We start from the raw sequence: 10,500 nt of genomic DNA on the forward strand, positions 1-10,500 counted from the left end.
TGGTTCTGTTGTTAAACCGGTATTGAACTAGTCAAATTGGTGTAAACAGGTGAAAATTGGCAAAAATCAGTGTAAACTAGTGATGAACCGGTTTGGACGATTATGTTGTTATTAGTTTTATTTTTCTCATTCAACTCTTAATATCTCAGTCACTATAGATTTGAATGAATTTTAATGATAATTTTGATATCAATGATTATTAATTTTAGTTATTGATAAACCTTAAAAATCAAAATTCTTAACGTTGTTGTATTTTGTTACTGTTACAATCAAACTATTGTTATATTTCCTTTTATTTTGTTATTAGTGATTATTAGTGCTGTTATATTTTGTTATTTTTAATGAAATTATATTATTTTAATATAACCAATTTGATCTTGATTTGATCAAAATATGACCAACTGACTTTTGAATCACTATCTCAACCGATTTAGTATCCGGTCTCTTTTTTTGTTCTTTGTTTACAATACACATTATTAAAAATATTATTTAAAAAAATCATCATATATTTATTTTAAATAATTTATTTAACTAATTTTTTTAGTATTTATAAATTAGTTATCTAGTTTTATTTTAACAAAAAGAAATAGAGTATAAATTGAGAGAGAGAGAGAGAGAGGCATCTAAACCAATGAAACTGATACAGTTTTGCTTTATTTAAAGTCACAAATCCATACCCCTGATTTCTTCCAATTGCCCAATCGCTTACACACTCTCAAGCTTCTTAATTACTCATGAAACAGCATTCATCTTGAGCTCTTGACCTATCTACCCATACTGCAACACCCTACAGTCTCCAGATTATGGACAACATTCCAGCTTCTTCATCCGGAGGTGACAGAAAAGTCATCGAGAGGAACCGAAGAAGCCAAATGAGGGCTCTTTGCTCCCAGCTCAGCTCTCTCGTCCCTCGTCAATCCTCTGCGGTACTTCTTCGTTTACTTAACCCCTCAATTTTTTTGTTATTCGTGTATGTGTATTGTGCGTTTAAATCTGGTGGTGCAGGAGGTGATTTCGTTGTCAGATCAGCTGGGTGAAGCCACGACCTACATAAAGAAGCTTCAGATAAAGTTGGAGAAGATGCAAGAGAGGAAGCTCAGCCTAATGGGAATCAACAACGAGCCAAATTTTAGTGGGAACCTAAGTAATAACGATGGAGGAATGATTATGGGTTCGAAATCGCCCAAAGTTGAGATTCACCAAATGGGATCAGCATTAGAGGTTTGTGTGATTACTGGCTTGGATTGCCAGTTCATTTTCAACGAGTTCGTTCGCATTCTTCACGAAGAACAAGCCGATGTGGTCAATGCGAGTTATTCAGTAGTTCAAGATACTGTTTTTCATACCATACACTGTCAGGTGAGCAGTTTATGGAACGTCCTCTAAACTGAGCATTTATTGTTCTGATTAGACTATTCGAAGTCTTTAGATTTTAGCTTGAAGCCCTAATTTTTTTCAAAAGTGACACGGGCTGCTTGATAAAACGGGTTAATATGCATATAAAACTATCATGTTTCAGAACTAAAACATATACCAACTAGTTCAGTGGCTAATTGAAGCTAATTCCTAATTAAAGAAACCAAACTAATTGAGGGACCAAACTCTGTAAAATTTTCTTTAATCATAATCGACGAACATTTACGGCTATGAATCTTCGTAGAGCTGATCTGGTTTTGTATCAATGTTATTCAGATTGGAGAATGTGGTAATAGAGCTGAAAGGATATCAGAGAGATTAAAGAGGTTTGCGTATGGTTCTGGCGCATTTTGAAGAGGATGACCAACGGCTTCTTTCTGTGGAGTTTTAGTGATAATCAGAATGCGAATAATAACTTATGCTTAGTTTAATTTGTGATAGAATAGAAAAATATGCGAACCCATCTGATCGATCTTAGGATTGTGTGCTTCCATTGTTATAGACAAAATGCAAAGCAAAATTTACATGACACCAACTGATATTTGCTCCCTTGTGATTGCCTTGTGGCTTCTTGTTTCAAAGAGTTGAAAATTGTGATGCTACATGAGTAATTATTCGTGTTCCAGATGTTATTATTGAATTAAATAAACATGTTCGTGTCTGGTTCTTTACTTATATCATAAATCAGTACAAAAGAATATAATATCCCCACGCCAACAAAGAAAAGTTGTGATGTTACAACTAAACTCAACTCTCTGTCCAGTGTTCATATCATAAACAAGAACTTCAATTGATCGATCCAAAAGTAATGGCCGGCACATCTCACTGATTCTAGGAGCCAAAACCCACTCACAAAATTGGAAGGCATGGGGCTGGTCAAACCATTCCATATATAAGAATAGCAATGCTCTAGTACTTAGTTTTCAATATTGTTGCATCCTCAAAGCCAAGCTTGAGATGATGACTTAGTAAGAGCTTATTTAAAATAGTTTATAAATAGTTTTTTAATCATAATTTACAAAATATAAAGTAAGTATATGATAAGAGTTTTTGTCTTGGCTTAGGCACCGTGCTTATTGATGAACAATCCAAAAAAGCCCTAGATAAGCACACAGCCCCCCTACAAGTTAAGCTACCCATTCATTTTTTATTTGTTTGACTGAGTCAATTGGGATGTGTACTTTTCCCCCTTACTTTAATTTGTAGCGGATTTATATTAATTTGATCAAATCAATAGGAGTTGGTGGAATATCTGCCATGAGAGCTGTTTTCTAAGGGTTAGAAGCTGCACTGTAAGCTATCCTCTAGGAGTTGGTGGTTGCAGTACTTCCTAGTTTATTTCTGCTACCCGTTGGTTTTTGCACGTTAAATAAACTAATAAAGGAGCTTTCTTATCATCAATATATCATCAAGTTTTAATTTCAACATGTGAGTTGCGGTGAATAAATTGCACATCAGAGTAATGACTTGGTTTTTAGGTTACGTGCAAGATGGCTCGCACATATGGTTGCGTGCTCTTTAATCCTGGTCAGTTTTATGGAGCTTCACTAGTTTTAATGTCTTATTTGCCACCATTTTTTCAAGTTTCAAAACTTGAAATCGAAGCTCACCCTTGTTTCTTCCTCTACCTAGTCCCTACTTCTTCTCGCCTCTCTCCCGCATGGCATATCTGCTCTCTCTATTTCTCTTGTACGCTCTTTAATTTGTTGGTTTCTCCCAAGCTTGAGGTCGCCGGTAGAGAAACGGGGATGACGAATGAATCTGGAGGAAGCGAAGCAGATGAAAGCGATTGGAGAAACAGGTGGGGGAGAGTTACAGAGCACTTGCAATAAATGAGAGAGAGAAAATGCTGTTTTAATTTAGTTTCGATGGCAACCTCACCATTATATCTTCTGAGACTCAGATGATGCTGCCGGTTGTCCCCACTCATTAACTGGAACAATCCGTTACTCATTCAAATTTACTAATTCAAGGTTCAAGAGAGCGCGCGCACTTCGCCTAGCATAAGCCTCCCTCAGTTTTTTTAAAATGATTTGTTAAAGGAAAAAATGCTCTAAAATTGATGTAATTTCTTTTTGATTCAGATGCAAATGTTCTAAAAAAAATAAAAATTACACCATTTTTAATTCATGAAATATTAAAATGTCACTTTTTATGTGCTTAAGGGCAAGCAGAAGGGCACCCCGAATCCGTGTGTAAGTGTGCCTGAGTTGCCTGGAATTTTCATGTATGTTTGAGGGATAGATCTAGTAATTGGAGCCAGATAAATATGAGCAAAGTTATTGGAGGTTTGAACTCATGCCTGCATGTTTAATTTGTTTGTTTATTTTTGGATTATGGCACAGGAGGTTTGAACTCTTAACTACCTTCACCATACATATATCTAGGATCGCCCCATGTGGCTTTGATTTCCATACTATAGATTAGTTAAATAGCTAGTCCGAGTAGTTTATATATTATTAAGCACATTCATCTTCTTTTGCATGCACACACAAACAAAAAGAAGTTGCAATTAGAGAAAAGTGAACTAAAGGTGCACGACACTTGTGAGTTCACACCTGGTAAAATAAGGGGGTTTACTGTTCACACTACTACCCGTTTGGCATATATGTTGAAATTGATTGTGTCTGTGTGTGGATAGAAGCAATGGACTCCATGCATGTCTGTTTTTGTTTTTTCTACTTATGAATAGTACGGTTTGTTGAATTTTTTTTTAATCTGGATTTAGAAAAACTTAATTTTTGAGCTTATTGAACTAAAATCAAAACATTACATAAGTTATAGTATATTCAAAATTTTAACTTCGACTTGATTAAACTTACTATCAAATATGCCCCCGAAAAAATTCAGCTGATGTTTTATTGAACTTAATTTAAAATACAAAAAAAGGTCTCCCATAAAAAAATTTTTATTCATAAGAATGATTTGAATTAAGGTATTGATATGTTGCGCTTGCAAAATTTACAGAATAATGAATAATTTCTGTGTGTATATATATATATATTTTTAACGGGAGCTCCCTTTAAGATATCAAAGATATAGTAAAGTGAGTGTACGTCTTTATATTCAATAAGTACCGTCTTTGAATTAGGCTAGTTTGAGTGAAATCAACATTTTAAAAGCAATAGAAAACAATTAATGAAAATGACAATTTGGCAAATGAGGAGAAACATGTAGCCACCTCGACATTTCATTTCAGTTCAGACCTAACAAGAGATGCGAACCTCAGCCACTCATTTCATTTTCCCGCGTGTTCTTATGACACGTGACTTAAATTAATTATAGAACCACCCCCACGGGTCTGAATTACTATTGTGGTTAATTAATTTGCCCCCCAAGTAACTGCTCCTCTTATTCTATTTATAAGGCAAAGGAGAAGACATTTTTTTCCTTCTATTTTTAGGATACTGAAAAAAAAAATTTGTGTGGATATATAATTTTATCCCTTATATATTATCATGTTAACTTTGTTTATATGAGGTGTAATATATATTAAATAGGAAAAAAATTAAAAAGTTATTAAATTTAAAATGAGAGTTCATAAAATTTAAAATTTTTCTTAATTTATGTAAAACATATTAAAAGTCGCCTATAAAATAAGACTAGAAGAGTAATTGGGTAGACTTTGAATTAATGAATAATTAATTCACCACGTGATTAGAATATGTGTGAAATCATACCCGGCCCCATGTTTTGTCCTTTGCCCACCTGTCTTGTTGACGAGGTTAAATTAATAGCATATGTAATCATTTTATTCATTCATTTAATTAAAAATGTAACAAAAAACACATTTTATTAAAAAGGTAAAAAAAATTGTATAATGTTTCAAATATATAATTGACAAAAGTCATCCATCAATTCGAATGCCCATTACATCGCTAATTACCTACCCCACCGGGTGTCTGAATCTAAATAGTACGCGATATAAATGGTCGTCATGTTGACCCTTTATTCATCATTCATCCTCTTTACATATACTCTCTCCCGTCCTTATTGTGGGTTTTAAAGAACTAATTTATAGATAACAGAGAGTTAGTTAAAATTAATTAAAAATAATAAATAAGTTAAAAATAGATTTTTATTTTTAAATATGTCTTTATACTAAATGAGTAAAACGATGAAAGAGAATATATAGGAAAATATGGTAAAAGAGAAATAATTAAAGATAACATTAACAAAAATGTATATTGAATATTAGAGAAAATTCCAAAAAAATAATTGTTGAATTTTAAAATTCTAAATCAGCATTGGTTATTATGCTTGTAAAGAAAATAACTACACTCGAAAAACAAATGACAACACATTTTTGAAGTAATTTTTTATTTTGAATTTTAAAATTCAATAGTTATTTTTTAGGGATTTTCCCTAAATATTAAGACAAACTCAAATTAAAAACTTATAAAATACTAGATGATACCCTTCTCAAATTTGAAGCTTCTAAAGTATAATATAAAAACCCTAATAATACTGAATCTGTTCCCGGGAAGGAGGGCCCCCTTTTATTTATGTCTTCATCTGAATACAATGGACCACTACTACTGTAATAAAGGTGTGAAAACCAAAACGTGTCAACTTTCCATACCTGTCCCCCCAAACAAATCCTAATCATCTATCTCTGGAGATTTCCTCCTCATAGCACCAAAGTATAACATCAAATTCACATCCACGTATCTCACATGGTTGTTCCTTTTTTTTTTTTGGAATTTGTTTTTTTGGCCACCTGTGAGATGATGCGGACATGCTCACACGTTGAGAACATACACGTATTGTTTTGTTGCTTTATATGTTAAAGCCCATATGCCATGCAATGTCACAAAGGCAACTTAAAAAAAAAAATTGATACTCTACTAGCATACTTAAATCTTTTTGAATATATGTTTGATCCGGATCGATGGTACAAAGACCTCACGCGCATATGTACTATGACGGGCTGAGTTTGTTAGGTTATTAATTATTGAAGAGACACTGTGAAAGATGTTCATACGGGACGGAGATAGGTCCAAGACGAAAGGAGCCCCACCACGTCTCTCAAATATCTGAATGCTTTTTTATGAAAGATCGATCAGAGCCTCGCAGCCAAATATATAATGATCCAAAACTTTCCCTTTATTTAGAGGCACCCCACCCCCATAATTTATTCCCATTATTAACCACTCGCTTCCTCTCTCTCCTTATCTATGGAACAGCATTAGTCTTCTCTCAAGTCTCACCCTTTATAGCCAGCCATATTGTAATTTGCAGGTAGGAGGGGTAAATTATAGATTCTAGTGAGACGATGGAGAACGTTCCAGGCACTTCGTCCAGATGCGATAGGAAAGTCATAGAGAGGAACCGAAGAAGCCAAATGAGGGCTCTTTACTCCAGGCTCAGCTCACTCGTCCCTCGTCAGACCTCCAAGGTACTTAATCTCACCTCCAAATTCATTATTACTCGTTTTTTTTTTTACCGCTTTTTAAGTTATTTATGTATTGTACGTTTAAATCCTGTGGTGCAGGAGTTGATTTCACTGCCGGATCAGCTGGGTGAAGCCACGAACTACATAAAGAAGCTCCAGATAAAGTTGGAGAAGATGCAGGAGAAGAAGCTCAGCCTGATGGAAATCAACAACGAACCAGATATAAGCGTTAGCGGGAGACTAAGTTATAATAACAGAGGAATCATTAAGGGGTCGAAGTCCCCCAAAGTTGAGATTCACCAAATGGGTTCAACACTAGAGGTTTGTGTGATTACTGGGTTGGATTGCCAGTTCATTTTCAACGAGTTCATTCGCATTCTTCACGAGGAACAAGCTGACATTCTTAGCGCCAGCTATTCAGTCGTTCAAGATACGGTTTTTCATAACATTCACTGTCAGGTAAGCAATTCATGAAATTTCCTCTAAACCAGTAACCTTTTTCTTTTTTTTATCATCAGACCTCTTCAGATTTTAGCTTAAAGCCTTAGTAAGTGGATCGATAAGTTGGAATTAAATTAGCTAGAACTGGCTCCTATATATAGCTAGAGCTGAGAGGCCAAACTGATTTATGCATATGAGTGATGGCTCTGGTGTTTTTTTCCCCATGAATGTTGTTCAGGTAGGAGAATGTGGTAACAGGGCTGGGAGGATATCGGAGAGATTAAGGAGGTTTGTGTATGGTTCTGGCGCTTTTGAAGAGAATGGCAATGGCTGCACCCTCTGGAATTCTGATGAATTACTGTATGAATAACTACTTCTTTCCCGAGTTTGTAATAAGATGATAAAATCCATAGTGTGTGTGTGTGTTAACTCGCTCCGTTGATCTTACTGTATGCTTCCATTGTCATCATGGACATGTAATGTACAGCAAAGTTATATATATATATATATATATATATATTATTCATTGCGTGCGTATTATATTATCCTAGTCACTTTCTGCTCTTTAATTTGTGACAGATAGAAAGGGCCTTTAGTCAATGAATCAACTAATTAATTAATTATATTTCGGATAGGAAACATACAAACCAATTATCTATTATCTATGATTATTACTACACTATTCAGGGCCATATATAAACACAAAGTTTTATTAGTGTAGAAAACTGATCTGAACTGATAATGACACGACTCGTATTAGAGATGATAGCTAGAACTTATTAGCGCGAGAATTATTGGAAGGCATGAGATTCTCTTTCTAAAAAAAAAAAACATGAATCAAATTGAGAAATTAATCTCTCGGGTTCAAAATATCAGATATCTTCATGTCGGCTTGGGAAACAGAGTGTGGTAAAAACGAATTAAAGCAAAATGATAACTAGGAAGAATGAAATTAACTAAATGGGCAAATAAGATGCGTGTATTTATTTGCAAATGACGAATTTTTATTTGCTGATTTTATTGCTCCATTTCCATCTTCTTTTGGTATAACCGTACAAAAATACACAGCCGATGGGAATATATTAACTCTAAAATATCGTTCCTCCATTTGCATGAAAATTTAAATTAGGAGCACATGAAAATAAACATTCCATATACGTTAGAAATCAAGCCTACAAATAAGATAATTAATGTTCATAATAAACCTACACAACTAAAATGCCTCCTCCTTCTTCTAAAATATTCGTTCCTCCATTTGCATGAAAATTGTATCTGAAAAATTAAACCTTATCTTAATGAGGCAGTAGCGTTATTGAGTGGGCCAGTGCAAAATGAACACGTAGCCCTAGATAGCGAGTGAGAGACAGATAAGGATGACGATGAGTCGATGATGACGGTGGGAAGAAGAGTAAACACAATGAAAAGCTGATAGGCTGGCTGAAATAATGAATAAATGACTTTATGTTACTCCTCCGGTCCTAAATATAAGACTCATTTAACTCATTTAATTAGATTAAAAAAGTTAGGTAAGTTAGTTAATTATAAGAAAATTGACACATTTTTCCTAAAACACCATAATCATCTTTCTTAATACCCCATCTCTCTCTTTTACTTAATTATGGTTGAGGGAGTATCTATAAGGATAATTTAGAGAAAATTGATAAATATGAAAAATGGGTCTTATATTTAGGACCAAAACCAACTCAAGAATTGGGTCTTATATTAAGAATCGGAGAAGTATTACTTTTATCATATTCCATTATCCCTTTTCCTTATCTTCACATCCTTAACCCCACTGTCTGGTGTCTCTCAGAGTGGAATCTGTGTCTCCAATCAAAGCAGAGAAAACTCTAGAGAGAAAGCGAGAGAGAGCAAAAAAGAGTGAATAATTTCTTAAGAGTTTAATTTTCCGAGTAACATTTTGTGTGGTGTGAAGTGCACGTCTAGCAAGTCCCATTCGTGTCTTTTGAAGTCTGTGGCTGCAGCGCTAAAAGCTCCAAAGCCACTTTATTAAAACAAGAAGTTCCAGAGACGACAAAGTTAATTAAATTCCCATTTAATCTAGCACAAACTAATTTAGTTAATTTGTAGTTCAAGCCTTCAATAATTTTGTAGAGATTCTGTTGGGGGTAAAACACACACACACACACACACACAGCAAGAAAAATAAATTTAATAAAGCTTTACATTTATAAGAAACCTAGTTGTTTTGTGGCCTTATGTACATAGTATAATTTTAAATGTTATGTATTTTTACAGCAAAAGACTAACTCACTTATTTTCGAATTCAGAAGTTAGTGATTGGGTGCGTGTTTGATTCTCTCTCTCTCTTTCTCTCATCGCACACATATGGTATATGATATTTGCCAAGGTTGATTTGGTGGGTCTCGTGACACTCCAGATTCTTCTCCCATAACCCATATATTTCATGCACATTGATTTCAGCCAAGCTAATATTTTTTTCCCCAAAAATTATTACTTATACCTCTCCTATTTATAAGACTTTCTTTATTGATATTTGATACAAATATCCTTACAAAACATTAATGATACACTTTTAAAAACTACTTTACTTTCTTTGCTCTTATCTTAAATAATGATTTTAGTTTGATTCATGGGCGACTTTGAAAAATTACAAGAATATTTGACATCTAACTAACTTTCACTAATTTTTAAATTTAAAAAAAAAAGTTAATAATGCTTTATGAAAAGGACCATTTGATGAATGGCTGCCCTTGTGGCAAGCGTTTTAAACTCGTTATGCATAAAAAAAAACTCAATTATCAGTGAACATTTTTAAAATTTCAATCACTAGAGGAGGTCATTAGTCTTAATTGACCGGGGAGTATCAAAGCAAATAATATTCCATGGCAAAAAAAAAAATCAAAACAGATAATCTTTAGTGGAAAAAAATTGATGTTTTAGATAAAGAAGATTTTCATTAAAAAATCATGTGAAATCGTCCTATAATTAATTAAGACCGCCGGGGATATATTGTAATTGATAATTGAGTGGTGAGAAATGTAAGTTACAGTGTTTCAATAACAAGTAATATAAGAAATTAGTTGTTTTCTTTACCCAAAAAAAAATAATGATTATTGTAATCTTATTTGAAACACAAAACTTTTAACATATTTTGATCGGATCATCACCTTTTACATTGCACTTAGTTATTCATATATGCATTACGTAAAATGCGTTATTATTGCTTATTGGGCAAAAAAGACATTTTCCGCGTGAAAAATAGA

At 33.7% G+C, this 10,500-nt stretch overlaps 2 protein-coding genes across 2 annotated transcripts; both read left to right on the forward strand.

The window, feature by feature from the left end:
• Positions 1 to 803: 803 nt before the first annotated feature.
• Positions 804 to 1,770, forward strand: LOC114734089 (transcription factor bHLH162-like). The gene is made up of 3 exons (XM_028921596.1): positions 804 to 926; positions 1,006 to 1,359; positions 1,693 to 1,770. The coding sequence occupies exons 1-3, from the start codon at positions 804 to 806 to the stop codon at positions 1,768 to 1,770; spliced, it is 555 nt and encodes a 184-aa protein (XP_028777429.1).
• Positions 1,771 to 6,588: 4,818 nt separating this feature from the next.
• On the forward strand, positions 6,589 to 7,742 carry LOC114734088 (transcription factor bHLH162-like). Its single transcript, XM_028921595.1, has 3 exons — positions 6,589 to 6,814; positions 6,911 to 7,270; positions 7,491 to 7,742. The coding sequence occupies exons 1-3, from the start codon at positions 6,692 to 6,694 to the stop codon at positions 7,620 to 7,622; spliced, it is 615 nt and encodes a 204-aa protein (XP_028777428.1). The 5' UTR covers positions 6,589 to 6,691; the 3' UTR covers positions 7,623 to 7,742.
• The last annotated feature ends 2,758 nt before the right edge of the window (positions 7,743 to 10,500 follow it).

Source organism: Neltuma alba, unplaced genomic scaffold, assembly GCF_004799145.2.
Source record: "Neltuma alba isolate B1F8T4 unplaced genomic scaffold, ASM479914v2 tig00013075_pilon, whole genome shotgun sequence".
NCBI lineage: Eukaryota > Viridiplantae > Streptophyta > Magnoliopsida > Fabales > Fabaceae > Neltuma > Neltuma alba.